The sequence below is a fragment of the Dermochelys coriacea genome, chromosome 9 (assembly GCF_009764565.3).
Source record: "Dermochelys coriacea isolate rDerCor1 chromosome 9, rDerCor1.pri.v4, whole genome shotgun sequence".
Classification (NCBI taxonomy): Eukaryota; Metazoa; Chordata; order Testudines; family Dermochelyidae; genus Dermochelys; species Dermochelys coriacea.
Genome location: NC_050076.1, coordinates 45357664 through 45381061, shown reverse-complemented (window position 1 = coordinate 45381061; position 23398 = coordinate 45357664). Strand labels below are relative to the sequence as shown.

At 43.0% G+C, this 23398-nt stretch overlaps 1 protein-coding gene across 1 annotated transcript in view; it reads right to left on the bottom strand.

Annotated features, from left to right (window-relative positions):
• GPC1 (glypican 1) overlaps window positions 1-23398 on the bottom strand; it is a 367159-nt gene that overhangs the window by 33642 nt on the left and 310119 nt on the right. Inside the window, exon 4 of the mRNA XM_038416638.2 lies at window positions 4122-4287. Within this exon, the coding sequence (XP_038272566.1) occupies window positions 4122-4287 (166 nt within the window). The remainder of the gene's footprint in view (window positions 1-4121; window positions 4288-23398) is intronic.

Sequence of the window (23398 nt, the reverse complement as noted above, 5' to 3'; positions counted from 1 at the left end):
TTTGAGTGCTTCAGCTGTGTTCTGTTACCACAGGGCCACATAAGGAGAGGGCAAACTCTCACATAGCCAGGACCCAAACCAAGTAGGGCTTTCTGGTCAAAAACAAAACCTTGGCTTGGACCCCTCCATATAACCGGGCAGCCAGCACTGACTAGAGAGCACAGGGCTAATGCCTGCCCTGCAAGGATCATCATTAGCTAAGCAGCCTGCAGCATTCTGAACAAGGAGATGTTGGTGACTAGCTTTCAGGTGTAGCTAAGCCCCATGATGAGTGCAATGCTATAACCTATGGTGGAGGTGACACAACCAAGGACACAAGATCATTCCATTTATAGCTATATTGGAGCATTACAACTGGCGGATAGCAGAATTAAACATCTTTGAAATGAAATGAAAATGTATTTTTTAAAAATAACTTTCAGCTAATATGCTGTTAAGGCAAAAAAAAAAAGCCGGAATCCCAATTCGTGAGTGTTCATTATTATGGTCACATTGCCTATTACCTTATGTTTATCTCCATTACGTTTCATTTCCCTGGTGTTAAACCAGTTATACTGAAAATAAAAATCTCCTGGATGTACTTGCCCTTGCACCGTGCTCATGCACCGCTCAGCCCCACTTATATGTAATCAGTTAGTTTATCTGCAAATGCTGTCCTTGGGCTTATTTGTGAAAGTCAATTAGGAACAGCAAGGGGTCCTTTGACTTCCCACAGAGCTCCATTACTTCCAGTGGCAAGCAATACACAGATTCTGTATCCCCCCTGCACACACTCTGTCACTTTCCTGAATCCTTGTAGTTTACATTTAAAGCAGTAGCTTTTTATCACAGGCTTTCTGAAAATCCAACTTAATTATATACATTGGATAGCTTTCCAAAAGAGATGCTCTGGCTCAGCCAGCAAGTATGGGCCAGAGGCAGGAATCATTGGCTGAGGTTCTTTAGTCTGCATTATGCAGGAGGTCAGTCTTGATCATAATGGCTCTTTCTGGCCTTAAAATCTGTGAATCATACCCTTAGGTAGACATACAGTCCACTTCATTGCAACAAGGCTTGTCACCACCACAAAGTGAAAGTTGCAGGATCTGCCTGTTGACTGCTGACCCATGACCTGATTGTGAAGGGTTTATAGTTTTGGCTACCATATAATTCCTTTGCTAAGCCTTTTTAATGCAAGTTAACAGCAAGTTTACAGCAAGAAGGAGAACAAATAACCGAGTTATTAGGTTTGTTATGATTACAGGCCTTTTGTATGGCATAAGGCCTTGCGGGAGTACTTATTAAAGGCTGGGATTTAGCTGAAGAGTGTAGGCCTCAAAAAATAACCCCAGGTCAGATATTTTGCACTCTCATTCTAAGTGACAAATGAGTAACTCCACAAACAGGTATAGTATGCCACAGGATTCCACAAGAAGGGAGCTTTACAGGGCTTTGGCAATTATGTTGCTATGCGGTATTAAGCAGTTAGATCGCATAATAGAAATTATTAAGAAATAAGTGATGTACATCATGAATATTAATGCTTGATGTTTAATTATGGACATCCTAAAGGCATAGATAGGGCCTGTTAATGACATTATTATAATCAGGATAAAGGAGCAAATGTGGTATATATCTGTATTACCACCATAAGGAAGGGTATAAAATACCACACCCAGATCCCATTTCTGTGGGTTTATCAGCTCTCTGAGACGGTGTAAATGGAATCAGAACCTCCCTTCTGATGGGTTACACATACTTACCCTTCTGTCTTTGTTTCCAGAGGTCTCCATAAGTTGTAAACATACACAATGCAAGATTGTAAGTATAAACTATATAGGAAACCACTTAACCGCACTTATCTTAGTTATATAGTTGTACATATTGATCCTTTCCCATGATTCCAATTATAGTTGTTTGTACTAAATAAAGTTTGTGTGTGCGCGTTTCACCAAATTACGTCTTAGAATCATAGAATATCAGGGTTGGAAGGGACCTCAGGAGGTCATCTAGTCCAACCCCCTGCTCAAAGCAGGACCAATCCCCAACTAAATCATCCCAGCCAGGGCTTTCTCAAGCCTGACCTTAAAAACTTCTAAGGAAGGAGATTCCACCACGTCCCTAGGTAACACATTCCAGTGTTTCCCCACCCTCCGAGTGAAAAAGTTTTTCCTAATATCCAACCTAAACCTCCCGCACTGCAATTTGAGACCATTACTCCTCGTTCTGTCATCTGCTACCACTGAGAACAGTCTAGAGCTATCCTCTTTGGAACCCCCTTTCAGGTAGTTGAAAGCACCTATCAAATCCCCCCTCATTCATCTCTTCCGCAGACTAAAACAATCCCAGTTCCCTCAGCCTCTCCTCATAAGTCATGTGTTCCAGTCCCCTAATCATTTTTGTTGCCCTCCCCTGGACGTTTTCCAATTTTTCCACATTCTTCTTGTAGTGTGGAGCCCCAAACTGGACACAGTACCCCAGATGAGGCCTCACCAATGTCGAATGGAGGGGGACGATCACGTCCCTCGATCTGATGGCAATGCCCCTACTTATACAGCCCAAAATGCCATTGGCTTTCTTGGCAACAACGGCACACTGTTGACTCATATCCAGCTTCTCATCCACTGTAACCTCTAGGTCCTTTTCTGCAGAACTTCTGCCTAGCTGCTCGGTCCCTAGTCTGTAGCAGTGCATGGGATTCTTCCGTCCCTAAGTGCAGGACTCTGCTATTCTCCTTGTTGAACCTCATCAGATTTCTTTTGGCCCAATCCTCTAATTTGTCTAGGGCCCTTTGTATCCTATCCCTACCCTCCAGCATATCTATCTCTCCTTCCAGTTTAGTGTCATCTGCAAACTTGCTGAAGGTGCAATCCATACCATCCTCCAGATCATTAATGAAGATATTGAACAAAACCGGCCCGAGGACCGACCCTTGGGGCACTCCACTTGTTACAGGCTGCCAACTAGACATGGAGCCATTGATCACTACCCGTTGAACCCGACAATCTAGCCAGCTTTCTATCCACCTTATAGTCCATTCATCCAGCCCATACTTCTTTAACTTGCTGGCAAGAATACTGTGGGAGACTGTCAAAAGCTTTGCTAAAGTCAAGGAACAACACCTCCACTGCTTTCCCCTCATCCACAGAGCCAGTTATCTCATCATAGAAGGCAATTAGATTAGTCATGACTTGCCCTTGGTGAATCCATGCTGACTGTTTCTGATCACTTTCCTCTTCTCTAAGTGCTTCAGTCTTGTCAATTAACTTTAAATAGCCACCTAGGAAAAGAATCTGTTATCTGTGACAAGTGCATATTGCACCTCAATATGTAATCTTATAAGTGTAATAATTGTTCAGGCTACATTCCCTGACTGATTTCATTCTAGTTTTCTCCTAGTGTTGATTGTTTTGCTTGGCTGCTGAACTTGACCCCGCCCCCTCCACCATGGCATCTGTATTTAAATATAAAGCAAATGAACTTTATTTTTCCTTTATATACGAGTCTCATTCCTCCAAACTCCACCCCACCCCACCCTTTTTGTTTTGAAAGAGCATTGTCAGGGTTGAAAGTCCTCAGTTCTGACTCCTCTGTATCCCATGGAAACAATTTTATTACTTTTCATTTCTACAGCACCTTCCACAGAAGGATCTAAAAGTGCTTTCCAATTTAATTTAGTTTACCCTTGGTACTCGTGGAGGACGGTACCATTCAGCCAGAATAAGGGTGGTAGAATCTGGCCCTAAGCCTCAAGAGAGGGGAAAGGCACAAGAATTAATTGAGTTATTTTAATTGGTTTAATTGGAAAGAGTATCGGTCTCTTGCCAGCCCAGTGCAGAAGAAACAATCTAAAGTGACAGGATCAAGGGTCTTGTTAGCCAGTGTAGCACATTCTGTGTAGTGATCTGACATAGCCCATTACTCAAACGCAATAAAATGTCTTTCCAGTCCTTTTACAGTCCAGCACTGAGGCAGAGGAATTTTAGCGTAAAAGGGTCTTATGCCCTTTTAACTGTTCTAATGGCACTTTATTCATTCTCCAATCCCTGTCTCACAAAGACTGAATATGAGATTTGGGGTGTGCGGGGGGGAACATGTCATAAACTCAACAGTTTTACTGGAACATAACTAGCTCTCCTTACCAATCAGGTTCCTCCATTCCGTGTCCAGGTCTGCTTGATTGGCTAGGCAGCCCTTCATGACGTTGTGGCAGTAGTTGTTGCACGGTTTCACACTAGAAATGCCCCGGCAATACGGACAGTACACCAGCTTCATTATGGCACGAGTGCACTCATGGCTAAGAGACACCTAAAAGAGGTGGAAGGGCAATTATTAATTATGGAAACAAGTGAAAGACTCTCATTAAACAGGAAATTATACGGTGCATTATTTTAAAGCCCTAGTCAGACAGATTAAATTATACTGAACCAAATTCATGCCCCATGTAACTACATGATTTAAAATGTTTTGTGATCCAGTGGACAGGACACTGGATTGAGGCAGGAGTCTATTTTGGGTTGTGCCTGTTGTGTGTCCTTGAGCAAGTCACTTTGTCATCCAGTACCTCTGTTTCCCCTCCCACCCTTCATCTTCTTTGTCTATTTAGACTGTAAGCTCTTCCAGTCTGTTTTTTTCTCTCACTGTGTATGTCTTAATCACACCCTGTGATTACAGCACAAACCTACCCATTATATATTTGTGCAGTACTTAGCAAAATGAAGCCCTAAGCTCAACTGGGGTTCTACGCACTACCTTAATGCAGATACAGCTGATGATAAAACCAAAGTAGCAAAAGAAATGAATTTATATAGAGATGAAAATATTAGCTAATGGGATGGAATACAAAAATGTACCAAAGATCATATTAAATAATCAAATGATTATGACTGTATTATGACTTGTTTAGAAAAGTTCACAGTACATGTTACAGCATGTTAGCAGCGATATTACGTTCCTATTCCTTCCTTGAGTATCTGCAGGGTTTCACAACCAGTGATAGCCAGTTTTACTAACCTTGCTCTCTCTATCCTTTCTGTTTTCACTGTCCCTGTGTCATGACTGTGACCTGTAATTCTGCAACACTGTCACACGGTAACTCCTGCACCGGAAGAGTTTTTTATAAGCATCAGCAGGTTCTTTTGTTAGGTAAGTTTTTTGTTTCAACCATCTGGCTGACGTGTATAGCCACAAGCTTCCTCCAGGAATTTATATTGACTGCACTGACAGTTTGCTCCTGAAACGTGTACTGCCTCTTGTGTGAGGCTGATCCTGTGCGGGAGCCCAAACATTACAATCATTCTGCTGCTGTCATAGGAAAAGAAGGTGGGGTGAAGAGCTTGTGAGGGTGATCCAAAGGGTCAGCCTGAACCATTAAAATACCCGCAATTTGGGGTACTCCAAAGGTTTAAAGAAACTGTACTTTTAACATATTTTTGTGAGCCTCAGGGATACACCATTTCTGGAAGGGATGGCTAACTAGCATCCAGATACGGGAGAAGGGGATGATCAGCATTAGGGGAAGGGAAACCCTCCATCTATAATTTGGTGCAGAACCAGATCAAGATGCTCCTGAGAGTTCCCTGAAGAACACTCGCCTCCAACCCACTACTACAGTGCTGTGCTGCAACCATTAGTTCAAATGGGACCTTGGCAAACCTGGCCAGTCCATAATATTAACTTGCATTACCAATTTTTTTTGGCCAATGTCTATTTGCAATTTCCTTGTTAGTCTTTATAGGTGATTGAAAAGAAATGGCTTAATGTTCCTTTTTCAACCGATCAATCAAATGCCAGTAGCTTAGCATTCATAAGAAATTATGCAATAGCAAGAACTAACTAGTGTGTAAGTGTGATGGACGGGAAAATGCTCTGTCTGGAAAGAAATCCAAGTTGCAAGATTCAGTTTTGACAGTAAGATTTTTTTCTCCCATATATTATGAAAAATGTGTTGAACAGTGTCATTTTAAGCTTGCTGTGGTCCAAGAATAAGCAATATCGAGGCAGCTTTAGAAGAGTGGGAGCATGCTGAGCCCACTGTTAGAGGCCCAGAGATAAAATCCCTAAGGTTTGTCTTCCTTAAACACTCTTCTCTGTAGCCCTTTATTTTTAGTACACCTTGAAAAGGATATCTCCACTCTGCTGCGTTTTTATTTTGAAGGAACGAATTAAAGGACCGCATGAGTAGTTTTCCTGAGGTTCAGATACTGTACAGACATCTAGAACTGCTCCCCACATTAAAAGTTAGAAGTAGGAGGTTTCAATTTCTTTGGTTTCTATAAAATGAAGTTTATAAACCTCAGAAAACTGATGGGATAATGTAGAAAAATTCTCTCTCTGTACACAACAAATATTCACAGAAAGTCCTGAGCCCAAATCCAAATCACTGCACCTAACTTTTAGGTGCCTAGTCACTTTGGCTACATGTACACAGGGATAAAAGACCCTCTACCCTTGCAGGATCCCGGAGATTGGGCTCCAACCCAAGCCACAACATCTACAGAGTGATTTTTCAGCCCTGGAGCTTGAGCCCTGCGAGCTCAAGTCAGCTGACTCTGGCCAGCTGTGGGTTTGTTATTCCTGTGTAGATATAGTCCCAGTGGAATCCACAAACCCTGGGTGAGGCCCTTTAGCTCCCTATACAATGAGTGGGGACACAAAGCTGCCTGAGAATGGGATCCACAAAAGCCAGCTCACTGGGCAGGGAGCTGCCTAAACTAGCCAATGGGGGATGATGACAAGAGGTCTGAGTCCTACACCCGGCCATGCCCATGGAATCCACAGCCAGGAATCCTCATCTAGAGTCAGATGCCTTAAGTGGTTTCTTGGCGGAACAGCAGCAGCACGTACCTAACAGCAAACAGAATGACTGGAGGGAGGAGGCAGCCTCCCTTATAATCTCTAGCCCAGTGGTCAGGGAACTCAGCCCAGAGGCAGGTTCAGTTCCCCCCTCTGCCTGGTGACTACCCTGTCATTCTCACTGTCGTTGGCCCAATGTATATTTTAGTTATTTATAAACCAAGTGGAATGGCTTCAATGGGGAGGGACAACATCAGACTATCCCCTAGCTCAGTGGTTAGGGCACTCACTTGAGAGGTAGGGGAAGCCAGTTCAAATCCCTTCTCATCAGGCAAAGGGGGGGAACTGAAGTGGATTCTCTCACATCCTGGATGTGTTCCCTTAGAACTAGGGTGAAGACAATAAAGGTAGCTTCCTTTCTCTCCCCAGCCGTTTTCAGCAGAATTAGATGTGATCGGAGCATGCCTACCAGATTGGGCCCTGCAGGTGATACAGGCATTGTCTTCTCCTGGTCTCAGGATCATGCTACGGTTCAGATGGGGGTCTGGGCGATGCCTGAGGCAGCAGTGCACATGCCTAGAGATAGAAACTTAGGTGCCTTGGGGCCTTTTTACAGTGAAAATTTAGGCACCAAATGAGTTTTGCCAACTACAGGACACCTGTGATTGCAGTGGTGCCTAAACCTAAGTCCCTTTGTAGATCTGGGCCCTAATGCTTTATCTCTGGCAGATAATGTACACACTACTCTGCCACAGAAAGACTAAGACCTAGGGTGACCAGGTGTCCCCAAACGCCTCATCCCAGCCCTGAGCCTGCACCACCAGCCAGAGCCCTTACCCCCCCATGCCCCAACCTTCAGCCCCAGCTCAGAGCTCCCTTCTGCACCCCAAACCCCTCATCCATAGCTCCTCCACAGAGCCCTCACCCCCGTTGCATCCCAAACCATTGCCTCAGCCTGGAGCCCACTCCTGCACTCTGGACTCCTCATTTCTGACCCCACCCTAGAGCCTGCAACCCCAGCTGGAGCCCTCATTCCCCTCCCATACGCCTGCCCCCCTGAGCTGGCCCAGTGAAAATGACCGAGTGAGGGTGGCAGGGCAGCGGGCAGGGCAAGGGTGTTCAGTTTTGTATGAGTAGAAAGTTGGCAACCCTGCTAAGACCTCAACCTTGAAGAAAACTGTAAAAGTTTAAAAGCTTTGCTCTCTCTTTTAAAAGAGCCTCTTCTTTTGTTACCACTGCAAACACACACAAACAGGACCAAAGGGGCAAAATTAGTGCACTCATTCTTCAAATCCCTACTACAGGTACTAAAATGCATATTTTATACCTGGGATTAAATTGGTTTTAAAAATGTAATGTTCCCTTCATACCAGCAGGTGGAGCTTCTACCCTACAGATGAGGAAAAGTTTGAGAAACAAACCAAAACTCCATCCACCACTTATTAACCTAAGACAACAACAAAGTACAATGAAAATATCATTTAAAATGTAAGATTTTCTTATAAATCACAGAGCTTTAATAAAATGCACTGAATGTTAAATGCGGGGATAACAGTTAAGAATAGATGAAATATAAATGCATGCTATAAAGAGCTAACACCAGCCAGAAGCAGACTATTCAACTTGAAATACTGGAAATTCAGTCTGGAAGGAAGTGCTACTTTTTCTTCTAATGAGTCTTCATAAACCAGAGGTGTATTGTGAAAATCCAGTATAAGAATTCAACTTGCTATTTTTCCAGACCTGCAGAAGAGCTCTGTGGAGTTTGAAGGTTTGTCCCTTTCATTAATAGAAGTTGTACAACAGAAGCTATTACCTCACCTGCCTTGTCTCTCTGATTATTTAACTTACTTATGGATATTTTTCTTTTCAAAGTGAATTTAATGCTCATGAAGCCAGTGAAGACTGACATACCCTCTTATCCCCAGGACAGCCCCAGGAGGGACAGCAATTGTACAAACTCCAGAATCTCCAGAATGCTCTGCCTCTACAGACTTGATAAGACCATCTGTGTGTGAGAGGGTAGTTAATGCTCCATGTTAGTCACTCCATGTCCTTGCTGGCAAGATTGGCCAACCAGGGTGCAACTGTTGTTATTTTCTATGATGTGGACACCTATCCACTGTCCTGCAACCAGCTTCCTATAGGCCACTCAACAGCTGTCAGAGGGTCATGGCTTGGCTAGCCAGGCTAATCATCACACATTATGTAGAAGCATCCTAAAAAAAGCAAGTGCTTGTTTACTGCCATTTCAACTGATGTACTAGACACAAAGAACACTGCCTGGAGTTTTGAGCTAAGCTCCTGAGAGTAGAAAAAAACCTATGCCTTTACCGCATAACTGAGCGAACATGACTTGGATGTCAGACAGAGAATATTTGTGCATGGCCAATTTGTCATTCTTGCAAAGTGACTTTTTCCACCAGAGGGACACTTTAATGCCACATCGTACGAGGAGTTTGGAGGCAGTGTGCATAGCGCAGTATGGTGCAATATCCACACATATAAACCCTTCTTGGAGAACGCTTCTGCATTTACCTGTCCTATGTCTAGACTTGGCAGAATTTGATTTTTAAAAATAACTTACACAGATAATATCAATGTATATTTTTAAGCAATTTAAATTTTTTTAAATTAATTTAAATTTTCACTGTTGTGGGAAATTATGGGAGGTCAGACAATTATTTAATGACCGTAGGCACTGAGATTCAAAAAATTAAAGCTTTATATCCATTAAAAACATAGTCAAAATCACATGTCAAAATATACAAAATAAATATTGTGACTGGGCAAGGCCAGATGGCTATAGAAGAGTAGTGAGAGATAGATATATTAGCTCCTGGCTAAACAAATCCCTGGTACAAGGATAAGTGAAATGGCAGCAGCTCCAGGTCAATTAAGACACCTGGGGCCAATTAAGAACTTTCGAGAAGGCAGGGAGAAGGCTAGGTTGATTGGGACACCTGAAGACAATCAGAGACTGGCTGAAACTAGTTAAAAGCCTCCCAGTCAGTCAGGTGGGTGTGCATGTCAGGAGCTGTGGGAGGAAGTTGCGCTGTTGGAGAGGCTGAGTAGTACACACCATATCAGGCACAAGGAAGGAGGCCCTGAGGTAAGGGTGAAGTGGAGCTTGAGGAAGTGAGGGCTGCTGTGGGGGAAGTAGCCCAGGGAATTGTACATGTCATGTTTCTAAAAGGTCAGCTACCATAGCTGATACTATTAGGGTCCCTGGGCTGGAGCTCGGAGTAGAGGGTGGGGCTGGGCTCTCCCCCTCCCACCTTTGCCCCTGTTTAATCACTGAGACTGGGAGACAACAGAGACTGTGCAAGGAAGGATAACTTCTCCTCACCTCCCTCGCTGGCTTATGATGAAAATGGCTCAGTAGACTGTGAGCCTTGTCTCTAAAGAAAGAAGGGTTATGTGGAGGGTCACAGTGAGCCTCTGAGGCTAGCGAAATCCTCCAGGAAACGTGGGACCCACAGAGGCAAGGACAGAGCTTTGTCACAATATCTTTAAATCAAACTCTATAAAAAGTTCTCAAGCAGCATTTTTCTTACATTACCTATCTGTACATTTCAATTATTATTGATGGAAATATTTTTTGAGTTTGTGCGTGTATGGTAACATTGGTGTTTACTAACATTTACCAATAAAGATGGAATCCTTCTAAGCCTACCTATGTTATCCCTTTCCCCTGTGCCTGTCCCTGCTATATACACAGTAGGTGATTTATTCATGCACCAACTGTTGATGTTAAAATGATCTCTCCCTTAAATCTGTCAGATTGTGAGCATTCAACTTTATCTCTGAGCAGCAAGGAATAGTGGTAGTCTCTGCTGGTATCCAGATGACTCCAGGTTCTTGTCCCCCTTTAACCTGCTAATTATTCCACTTGTTAATGATCATGCTCTTCCAATTTTGCAGACAGAATGAGTAGATGTGTCTAAAATGGACACCAATGTTGCGCAATGGCTGGGAATCTTTCCGAGACTAGGAGGGTGATATTATGGAAGTGTTTTCCACATGGACTTTGCCTTCATAGCGCTTAATCCTACCCTCACTTATACCCATGTATAGGGCTGGCCTTATCATGAGGCGAACTGAGGTGGCCACCTCAAGTGCCAGACTGTGGGGGGGGGGCACCTCTAGGACCCAGAGTGTAGAAAATTGTGTCTGCTGCTGGTACATATGTATTCTCTCTGCTCTAGCTGCACAGAGATGGTGGAGTGCTGTGCTGGAGGAAGGAGGGCACAAGAGACATAACAGGCAGGCAGGAGAAAAGGTGAGAGGGAATAACAGAAAGCAGCAGGACCTGAAAGGAGGGAGAGGAGGAAGAGCCTCTTATGTACCTCTCTAGCACCCCCAGGAGCCTGGACTGATTAACAAGAGCTTCTCAGGGAGCTTCCTGTTTCTTGCTGCTTCCCTGAACCCACGTGAGGAGAACAGGCAGTCAACTGAAGTAGCAGGAGCCAGTTAGGCCCTTAAGATGCTGATACCTTCCTTCACTGAGGCCCTGCTACCAGCCTGCTTATTTGTCCCCTTCAATTGAGTGTTGAGAGCCACTATAGTTGGCACAGAACAGCAGTCATGACTGAAAGAAGAAAATGCCCCTCTGGGGCAGCATTTAGAAAAAGAAAGAAAGCAAAGGAAGCTTTTCTATCCAAGCAGGAAGGAGCTCTCCTGAGATACATAGACACAAATGTTCACGGCGAGCCTTCTGGCCCCACTGAGGATGTGAGTGGTGAGGAGATGCCTGATCTTCCAGTTAGTCAGAGTGCAGGTGACCTGGCAGCTACTGCAGCATCCATATCTCTATCTCAAATGGATGTAACCATGCATATTCCTGAAGAAAAGTGTAGATCAGAGAAGAGTGTGGTGGAGGCACAAGGATCGCTGCTGCTGAGTTTAGTTCCTTAAGTCCAGATGATCCAGGACTGTGGATCCACTTGAGCAGTAGCCTGTGGGACTTCCTTGTACTGCATGGGCCACAGCAAGTGAAAAACTTCATGTTCCCCAAAGACAATGAAAATAGAAGTTTCTATCCAACACATTACTGGTGTGAAATCTCAATGGTGACAAAATGGAGAGGCCATGGCTTATGTACTCAAAAACCCAGAATGCTGCATCCTGTTTTTGCTGCAAACTCTTCTAGTCTAATGTTCCAGCCACATTGGGTTCTACAGGAACAAAGGACTGGAAAAATCTGGCTAGAAATCTGGCATGCCATGAGAAGGCAGCAAATCACCAGAGAGCATTCTATAGGTGGAAAGAGCTTGAGATGAGACGAAGGTTAAAGGCCACCCCAGATGATCAGCATCAGAGTCTCTTTACTGGCAAAATGTTCTGAAAAGGCTCATTACCATTGTGAGAATGCTTGCTACCCAAAACCTAGCACTGCGTGACACTTCAGATCAGCTGTATGTGCCAAACAATGGAAACTTCCTTAATATTATGGAGCTGATGGCTGAGTTTGATGCTGTACTCCAGGAGCATCTAAGAAGAGTCACCACCCAAGAAATGTACACACACCATTACCTTGGAAAAACAATTCAAAATGAGATCAGACAGTTACTAGCAACAGAAGTCAAACAAAAGATTGTGACAGATCTGAAGTCAGCAAGATATTATTCTGTTATTCTGGACTGCACACCTGACATCAGCCATACGGAACAATGGTACGTTTTATAACAACAACAGAACCTAGTGAAAATATCTCTGCAATGGTGACAGTCAGAGAGCATTTTCTAGAATTTATTGACCATTCATGATACTATAGGAGCTGGTATGACAAATGTGTTTTTTAAAAAAGCTGAAAGATACGGGAATTACGATAGCTGACATGAGAGGTCAGGGCTACGATAATGGTGCTGACATGAGAGGAAAGAACAGAGAAGTGCAGAGACGGATCAGAGAATTAAACCCTCAAGCTTTTTTTGTCCCATGCAGTTCTCATTCATTGAACTTGGTAGTCAGTGATGCAGCATCAGCTTCTAGTGAGGCTGTTGAATTTTTTAATGTAATTCAAAGCATCTATGTATTTTTCTCTGCATCAACTCAATGGCAAATATATATAAAGATATAGTGAGGTTAAGGGATGGCAGCACTAATTGTTTGGGCTGTCTGCCTTTTTTTCACTCTTGTGGCTTTGTGCTTGTAAAGCTATTGTATTGAGAACACATTATGACTTTTTTCTTCTACTGTAACATACACATCCCTGACCCTGTGAAGAAAATCTCCATAGGGAGCAAAAGGAGAATGGACAGCATTACGGGTATACCTCAGCAACCCAGGCAAACAGTAGTTGGTACGTACTAACACAACTAGACTCCTTGAACAAAGGGAATGGCAGAATCAGGTCCAGAAGTCAAGATACTCAAAATGAAGAGCTAATGTTACACAAGTGATGGAGAAAACTGTCCCCGACATCCCTAAAGCACAGATCTGCAAAAGGGCTGTTCGAGTGATGCATGTTGTTTGCATTAGAACATCTTATTGAGTTATATGGAAAGACTCCAGGGAAGACCAGGAAGGAAAATCCAATGAGGGTTGCCAACTATGTAACATTTAAAAACCGGACACTCCAGCAACAGTAGCGGCACCTACCCTTCCCACGAGGCCCTACCCCTGAGTACCCTTCCTTGCCCCACCTCTTCCCCCGAGGCCCTGTTCTTGGCCTGCCCCTTCCCTCTGAAGTCCCCCCCTCTGTTTGCTCCTCTTTCCCCCTCCCTCCATCACTCACTGCTTTTCCCCCTCCACCCCTCCCTGCATGGGTCAGGAGGGACTCGCCTGCAGAGCCGGGACTGGGAGCTTTAGCTGCCCGATGTGGGTAGAAGGTGGCCCTAGCTGAGTGGGCTGGCGCGGGTGATGATTTGATGCCTCCCCCACCTACAGTGACCGGACTTTGGCTTTCTGGTCAGTAGATCTGACTGGACACCATCAGGCCCCCTTTTCAACCGGACTTTCTGATTGAAAACTGGACACCTGGACACCCTAGATACCAACGGCCAGGTACGCAGCACAGAACTGGCTTCCCCTTTCCATCTTCTCATTGCCCTTACTTTACAAAACAGAGACTTGGACATTTCTACTGTGGGGCCACGTTTGGGGGGGGTTTCCTTTGGAGCCAGGGAAAGCCATGGTGTTTGTCACTGGCCACGGGACTCCAATTTTGTATGATGAGGGAGGCCTCGAAAGTGCTGCTATTTATATCCTTACACAGGATAGTGTTGAGGGAGCAGTACTGCAGCTCCTCGAGGAAGAGTGCTTTTTTTATTTGCTGGTGGCCTTTTTTTTTTCTGCTTGGCTAGTAGTAAGGCGGTAAGTGTTTTAACAGGGAAAAATAAAATATATATGTAAAGGGGGAAAACTTCATGGAGAGGTGGAAGTGGCTGATTGGTTAAAACCAATAAGGGGTGGAGCCAAGGGACTATAAAGCTGGTCTCCAGCCTCAGCAGCTCATTCCAGCCTAAGAGTTCAATCCATCTAGGAGTTTGCTTCAGCCTGGGAATACTCAGGTTTACAGGCTCAGCTAGGCCAAGGAGTTTGATCCATGTTAGGAGCTCAGTCCTGATGAGTGCCTAGATTTAGATCTCAATGTCATCTTAAGGATTTTTGCAAAATGTTTCCTTGCCCCCCATGGTAGGGTGTTTATTTCATGTGACTGTTGCTATTGGAACATTGCAACTTAAATTAATAAGCTTCATTTATTAAATTAAAAGTCCCTTATTTTGATATTTCTTTATTGTGATATTTACAAAGGATTCCTACCTTCATCTCTCCACTCTACTCAAGAGTCTGGTACCACATTTCCCCTGTTACAACAAGAAAAGGAGTACTTGTGGCACCTTAGAGACTAACAAATTTATTAGAGCATAAGCTTTCGTGAGCTACAGCTCACTTCATCGGATGCATTTGGTGGAAAAAACAGAGGAGAGATTTATATACACACACACAGAGAACATGAAACAATGGGTTTATCATACACACTGTAAGGAGAGTGATCACTTAAGATAAGCCATCACCAATAGCAGGGGGGGGAAGGAGGAAAACCTTTCATGGTGACAAGCAGGTAGGCTAATTCCAGCAGTTAACAAGAATATCAGAGGAACAGTGGGGGGTGGGGTGGGAGGGAGAAATACCATGGGGAAATAGTTTTACTTTGTGTAATGACTCATCCATTCCCAGTCTCTATTCAAGCCTAAGTTAATTGTATCCAGTTTGCAAATTAATTCCAATTCAGCAGTCTCTCGTTGGAGTCTGTTTTTGAAGCTTTTTTGTTGAAGTATAGCCACTCTTAGGTCTGTGATCGAGTGACCAGAGAGATTGAAGTGTTCTCCAACTGGTTTTTGAATGTTATAATTCTTGACGTCTGATTTGTGTCCATTCATTCTTTTACGTAGAGACTGTCCAGTTTGGCCAATGTACATGGCAGAGGGGCATTGCTGGCACATGATGGCATATATCACATTGGTAGATGCACAGGTGAACGAGCCTCTGATAGTGTGGCTGATGTGATTAGGCCCTATGATGGTATCCCCTGAATAGATATGTGGACAGAGTTGGCAACGGGCTTTGTTGCAAGGATAGGTTCCTGGGTTAGTGGTTCTGTTGTGTGGTGTGTGGTTGCTGGTGAGTATTTGCTTCAGATTGGGGGGCTGTCTGTAAGCAAGGACTGGTCTGTCTCCCAAGATCTGAGAGAGCGATGGCTCGTCCTTCAGGATAGGTTGTAGATCCTTGATGATGCGTTGGAGGGGTTTTAGTTGGGGGCTGAAGGTGATGGCTAGTGGCGTTCTGTTGTTTTCTTTGTTGGGCCTGTCCTGTAGTAGGTGACTTCTGGGTACTCTTCTGGCTCTGTCAATCTGTTTCTTCACTTCAGCAGGTGGGTACTGTAGTTGTAGGAATGCATGATAGAGATCTTGTAGTTGTAGAGATCTTCTATCATGCATTCCTACAACTACAGTACCCACCTGCTGAAGTGAAGAAACAGACTGACAGAGCCAGAAGAGTACCCAGAAGTCACCTACTACAGGACAGGCCCAACAAAGAAAACAACAGAACGCCACTAGCCATCACCTTCAGCCCCCAACTAAAACCCCTCCAACGCATCATCAAGGATCTACAACCTATCCTGAAGGACGAGCCATCGCTCTCTCAGATCTTGGGAGACAGACCAGTCCTTGCTTACAGACAGCCCCCCAATCTGAAGCAAATACTCACCAGCAACCACACACCACACAACAGAACCACTAACCCAGGAACCTATCCTTGCAACAAAGCCCGTTGCCAACTCTGTCCACATATCTATTCAGGGGATACCATCATAGGGCCTAATCACATCAGCCACACTATCAGAGGCTCGTTCACCTGTGCATCTACCAATGTGATATATGCCATCATGTGCCAGCAATGCCCCTCTGCCATGTACATTGGCCAAACTGGACAGTCTCTACGTAAAAGAATGAATGGACACAAATCAGATGTCAAGAATTATAACATTCAAAAACCAATTGGAGAACACTTCAATCTCTCTGGTCACTCGATCACAGACCTAAGAGTGGCTATACTTCAACAAAAAAGCTTCAAAAACAGACTCCAACGAGAGACTGCTGAATTGGAATTAATTTGCAAACTGGATACAATTAACTTAGGCTTGAATAGAGACTGGGAATGGATGAGTCATTACACAAAGTAAAACTATTTCCCCATGGTATTTCTCCCTCCCACCCCACCCCCCACTGTTCCTCTGATATTCTTGTTAACTGCTGGAATTAGCCTACCTGCTTGTCACCATGAAAGGTTTTCCTCCTTCCCCCCCCTGCTATTGGTGATGGCTTATCTTAAGTGATCACTCTCCTTACAGTGTGTATGATAAACCCATTGTTTCATGTTCTCTGTGTGTGTGTATATAAATCTCTCCTCTGTTTTTTCCACCAAATGCATCCGATGAAGTGAGCTGTAGCTCACGAAAGCTTATGCTCTAATAAATTTGTTAGTCTCTAAGGTGCCACAAGTACTCCTTTTCTTTTTGCGAATACAGACTAACACGGCTGCTACTCTGAAACCTGTTACAACAGTAGTGTGATACCCAAAGGACCCTATATATGTATAGCCTGTTATTTAGAAGTGCTGAACTGCCCTTGACTTCAGCTTAAGCTGCTAGGTGTTCAGAACTTCTGAGTGTCTAAAACCACTTGGGTGTCTAAAACTCAACTCAGGAGTCTAATATGAGGCACCCACTTTTGAATATCTCAACCTATACATTTTGTACCTTTGACAGTAGCCCCTGTGGCACAGATTTTAAATGGGTTCATTACTATTACCCTATGATTTGCACTTAAAGTCCACTAGAAAATTTGTCTTGCTCTTCTAGGCAGTGGCATGTATTTACGTATAAAATGTTTGCATTGCATGCCCCTGAATTCACAAAAAATGTCCAACTGGCAGCCCATGGGGCCATTCTGTCCAGCTCCTGAACGTGCACTGTAGAACAAAATTGTGTCCGCTGTAAAGCATGACCTCGCACACACCATATGCGCAAGGTGACATTGCATGGACGATGCCATTTTATGGAACGTCACTAAAAAGTCTAGACCACCTAAGGCAGTAATTCTCAACCAGGGCTACGTGTACCCCTGAGGGTATGCAGAGGTTTTCCAGCGGGTACATCAACTGATCTAGATATTTGCCTAGTTTTACAACAGGTTACATAAAAAGCACTAGTGCAGTCAGTACAAACTAAAATTTCATAAGGACAATGACTTGTTTACACTTCTCTATGTACTATACACTGAAAAGGAAGTACAATATTTATATTACAATTGATTTATTTTATAATTATATGACAAAAATAAGAAAGTCAGCCATTTTTCAATAACCATGTGCTGTGACACTTTTGTATGTTTAAATCTGATTTTGTAAACAAGGAGTTTTTAAGTGAGGTGAAACTTGGGCGTACGCAAGACAAATCAGACTCTTGAAGGGGGTACAGTAGCCTGGAAAGGTTGAGACCCACTGCCCTAATGCAGGCATGTGTGGAATTGAAATGTCCGTGACAGAACAGAGCTAATGGTGCAAACTCTTCATCAGGATGGAAAGCTTAGTGCAAAATTTGTTCACTAAAAGTTGTTCCATGTCTTATTAAAAGCACGTCACAGCTTCCAGGCCAAAGAGAATTGATATTATACTGTGAGCATACGAACAGATAAGTCTGAGTGCTGCAAAAGAAAGCTTGGAATCAGAGAGATCTGAAGAGAAGTATTGTGCTAGACTGGAATGTCTCCAGGGGAAGGAGAATAGGATAATCTGGAGGATGATGTTAGGAGGAGGATCTTGAGGATGAATGTGACTATCTAAGACAAGTCAGTATATTAGTAAAAAGTCAGTTTAGAACTTCTGATTCGAGTAACAATTAGTGTTTGCCTTTTATTTAAAAAAAAAAATTTCCCCCATGAATGTCTACAGAATAAGGAGAAAAATTCTGCAGAACTTGGCAACATAGACACCAACTCCGTGGGTGTTCCAGGAAAAAATGGTGGGTGCTGAACATCCACTGGCAGCCCCCCTGTCAGAACCTCCCCATCCTCCAGCGCCTCCTGCCTGCTGGCAGGCCCTACCAATCAGCGCCGCCTTCTCCTCCCTCCCCCTGCCTCCTGCCCACAGGAAACGTCTGTTTTGCCGCGTGCAAGAGGCACTGTGGGGTGAGGGAGGAAACGAAGATACGACATGCTTGGGGTGGAACAGGGCAGGAAGAGGTGGGGCAGAAGCACAGTGGGGATGGGAAGAGGTGGGGCAGGGCAGGAGTGGAAAGAAGTGTGTGGGGTGGGGCCTTGGGGGAAAGGGTGGAGTGGAGGCGGGTCCTGGGGCAGAGCCAGGGGTCGAGCACCTCCCAGCACATTGGAAAGTCGGCGCCTGTGCTTGGCAGTATTCCTATTGCTCCTACAAATGGGATAGAGGGGGTCTGATACAAATCCCACTGAAGTCAAAGGAAAGACTGTTATTGACTTCAGAGAACTTTGAATCAGGCCCATAGGACCTTCCATCACTAAGTTGCTGATTGTGTCCCAGTCAGTCCTGATTGATCTGATGAGTGCGTATATTCCTAACTGAAATGGATTGAAGTTCTCAGTCCAGTTCCAAATGGATAGCCACCACATCACAGAAGCTACTACAACTGGCCCTACACTAGAACCTCAGAGTTATGAACACCTCAGGAATGCAGGTTGTTCATAAATCTGAGCAAAATATTATGGTTCTTGTTTCAAAAGTTTACAACTGAACATTGAGTTAATACCACTTTGAAACTTTATTATGCAAAAGAAAATGCTTTTAACCATCTTCATTTAAATGAAACAAGCACAGAAAGTTTTCTTATCACATCTTTTTTTTTTAAATCTTGTCAAATCTTTCTCTTTTTTTTTAGTAGTTTACATTTAACAATGCACTGTATTTACTTTATTTTTTTCTGCTGCTGCCTGTTTGCGTACTTCCTGTTCCAGATGAGGTGTGTGATTGACCGATCATTTCGTAACCCTGGTGTTTGTAACTCTGAGGTTCTACTGTAATTCGGTCATGTGTTGGCTATCTCAACGGACACATCAAAGACTGAACAGACTTGGTGACTGAACCCAACTCACCCCTAAGGACATTTTCTTTCAGGTCAGGATTTAGGCACATTGGTGGAACTGCATAAAGAAGCTTACTCTGAAGATGCTCGGGCTATACCTGTTATGTCAATAACTCTCAGGAGCACTAACTTTACACACACACACACACACACTCTCTCTCTCTCAAATAAAATGTAAAACATGTACAGTACTCATTGGGCTTGATATACTAAGGAAAAGCCTGCTTGTGAATTTCCATAAGGATCAGTTGTTTTTAAAAAAGTCTCAGTTCTGATAGTTGTAATTTCATTAGTTTCCCTTCAGGTGAAAAGTTATTTTATTCATACAGGCAAGACGAAAGATCACAAACCAAGCAGTTTCCAATGTCCTTGCTCTTTCACTCTAAACTAAAAAGCATTTAAAAATTACATTTAACTTCCCATTCAACATCTGACTGATCAAACATCTGGTGCCAATTAAAAACTGGTGAAAAACACTAGGTTTCCAACTAAGATTTGTAATAACTGATAACTATGAATAGTCAAAGCCAGCTATTAATCACAGGTGGCCCAAAATCGGAAGCATGCAAACTCCTGAAGATTAAGTAAAACATCATTTGCTCATCTTTAAACATAGCACTGCATGAAGACAGCACATGACAATTATTGATTTATCTGAGCACTATTAATCTGTCCCAGCCGGTGCTAAAGTACAGGCTGTTGAAATACCTGGCTGCACTCCTGTCAATGGCATTCTTATTACAATGAGAATTTCATTAGAACCACTTCATGAGAGAACAAGTCATCAGGATTCTGAAGTCTTTTCTAATGTCAATCGACAACTCAGTCGAAAGAAACAATGCAGCCTTTATGCAAACAAAGATCTCTAAGAATTCTTCCCCATCTCACCCTTGCGTTCTCTCGCCTCACCCCTCCCACTTGATTAGAGGCAGGAGTTGCTGCAGGGGTTAGAGTCTGTGCTCTGACACCTCTCTCATTAAAATATGTTCGTACATGTTCTCAGAAGGCAGGTATGGAGTAACGTGCTGGTAGACATTTGATATTTGTCTTTACATTTTAATGGAAGAGAATCAGAGACATTTTCCAGGAGTAACACTGGGGAGGTGATTTAAGCTGTTCACATTTTTAAAGTTTTATTGGTGGAGAATCTCTAAATATTATAGACAGCTACTGATATATCTAGATACAGAGATAGAAATAGATATTGATATGGAATAAATAAATAATTCATAGAAAGTAAAGATCAATCCAAATGTAAAATAATGATTTGTTTATAATTTACTTTTTTCCCCCAGATTAATCCCAAAATATTCTTGTTGTGACCTTGTTGTGCTCTCCTCTTGTGTTCTTATCTGTTCTCCTCTGATGGAGCCACATTCTGATCCCACTGAAGTCTGAGAGTTTTGCTGTTGACTTCATTTGGACCAGGATTGAGCCCTGGGAATTTTTCTTTCAAGACCTACTTCTACATAAAGAAAAGGAGTACTTGTGGCACCTTAGAGACTAACAAATTTATTAGAGCATAAGCTTTCGTGAGCTACAGCTCACTTCATCGGATGCATTTGATGGAAAAAACAGAGGGGAGATTGATATACACACACAGAGAACATATCAATCTCCCCTCTGTTTTTTCCACCAAATGTATCCGATAAAGTGAGCTGTAGCTCACGAAAGCTTATGCTCTAATAAAATTGTTAGTCTCTAAGGTGCCACAAGTACTCCTTTTCTTTTTGCAAATACAGATTAACACGGCTGCTACTCTGAAACCTACTTCTACATAGTATTGTTTAGCTGCAGATCTTCTAATATTAGAGCTCATCCAATACAGATGTAATTTCCAGACATGTGAATTACCTCAATGGCCTTTAGTGTCCCTTCCTTCCTCGGTCTTCTTCATCACTGGTATCTATTGGAGTCTTTTCTGAGTACTGTGATTCAGAAACTATGCCAAGATGTCAAGAATAGATTCACAATAGGTTGTGTGACCTATCCCCCAAGAATCTGAACCTATCCAAGTCAAATCAAAGTCATCAGTAAAAATATTTACTGAAAAATACAGATTTTAACTTGGAATCAATGCACTATTTAATCATTTATCAGATGCAGAAATAAATATACAAAATGCAACTAAAAACAATTTAAAAATAATTACTTTAAATACTACTAAGTAGAAATCACATGCCCCATCCTGCTCCCACTTCAATTATGTAAATGGGAGTTTTGCTATTGACTTCAATAGGAGTACCCCCCCATCCCCACCCTATTCATAAATCCAGGCTAAAAATGGCAAAAATGCTTAGTATACAAAATAGTACTGTGCGGTATGTCATTTTAATTAAAACAATCTTCCATCTGGGTATACAGTGTTTGATTTTAGTGGCAATGAGCTAATCCAATGGAACAGAAACTCCCCCTGTGAAATGCATTGTTCCACCAAAAGCACCGACATTTCAAGAAGGCTGTCATCAGGTATTATCCTGCAATTGTGGTTTATATCAAGAAATGAACTCTGTGCTTCTCTGTGGCTACTTCCCTTTCTGGGTTGACTCCATCCTTTGTTGATAAAACCACTTTGCTCCTCCACAGCAAGCTCCTCGCCTGGACAATCTTTTAGAAAGCTCAATGTCACATCTAGTATGGAAATAGAATTCAAAATTTTGCAACGCTCACGATACAGCCACACTAAAGTGACTAATGCACTGAGACTCCCTGTGTGACTGTTCATCACCAGCATTTGCAAAACAGAGAGCAGATCCTTCGGGGAGGAGAAGTGCGCTTGGAGAGAATACATCAGAAAACCGAGAACACATCATAATTCTCTGCATTCAAAGTGGCATTTGTTTCCCTCATTTCCCTCCCCTCCTGAGCAGCGTCTAAGTCAATTACTGTAAAATTAATGGTTTTGTGAACAATTCTCGTAGGGGAGCACTTTTTTTTTTTTGAACTCTCATGCAATTTAGAAAGGAATCAGTTTGGAAGAACTCTGACAAAGAATGTTCCTTGTTATTTGACTGATTGTATGCGTTAGTGCACAGTTATAAATCTTTAAATGATGAGCGCTGCACAGAAACTATCTGTAGATTGAGATAAGTAATCAATTAAAGGGACATCATCAAGTAGGTAATCTCGTGGGGAGGGTCCCTGGGATAACAGGTTAGGCTTCTGATTCTTCATTTCACTGCCAAAAGGAAGTTTATATTTTTGTAGAACATGGAGGAAAAAAGTCAATCTTTGTCTCCCCTTGGTGCATGTAAAAAGCACAAATCACCCATTTGTGTCCCCTAATGTATGATTTACATGTACAACTTGAGTGGCCACCATTCAACATACATGTGCACATCCATGTGATACATTTCTCTTGCATTCATGATCATCTCACTTTCCTCTTTCCACTAAGCCACCTACATAGGTTTTATTGGAATGTTCCAAACCCATGAACAGAGTCAACCAGCTGTCACTTAAAACAACAAGGCCGCAAGCTCAGAGCCTGGTTCAAACCACTGGGACAGAGAGGAGGCAGCTCCAATTGGAATAACTGAAAACCGCACTAAATACTGAATAAAGCAAATAATTTTCCTCCTCCGAATAGGGGCAAGAGAGAAGTCAGGAAAAAAAACATACTGTTCAGATCTTTCCAAGCTGCAGGGGTCAGGGCAGCAGTGCAGCACCCTAGAGCTATGTTGCCCCTCTCAAATGATAGCAGAAGCCTGAAAGGTCCATTAGAGCTCTTCCAAAAGAGATGATGTTGGTCCTATAAATTAAAGTGGGACCCTACCAAAAATCTGCCTCCTTACTAGACAGCCACTTTGCTCCCACTGATGTCAATGGCAAAAATCCCATTTGACATAATTGTTACAGGATCAAGCCCTAGAATAAAAAGGTGGAGTCATTTTTTGGGGACACTGCCAGCTTTAGATAGAAGTGTTTTCACTACAGAGTGGCAATTAGCCATACACAGAATCTGAGCTCATGGAAATAAAGGAAACTTCAAAAGAGAAGTCG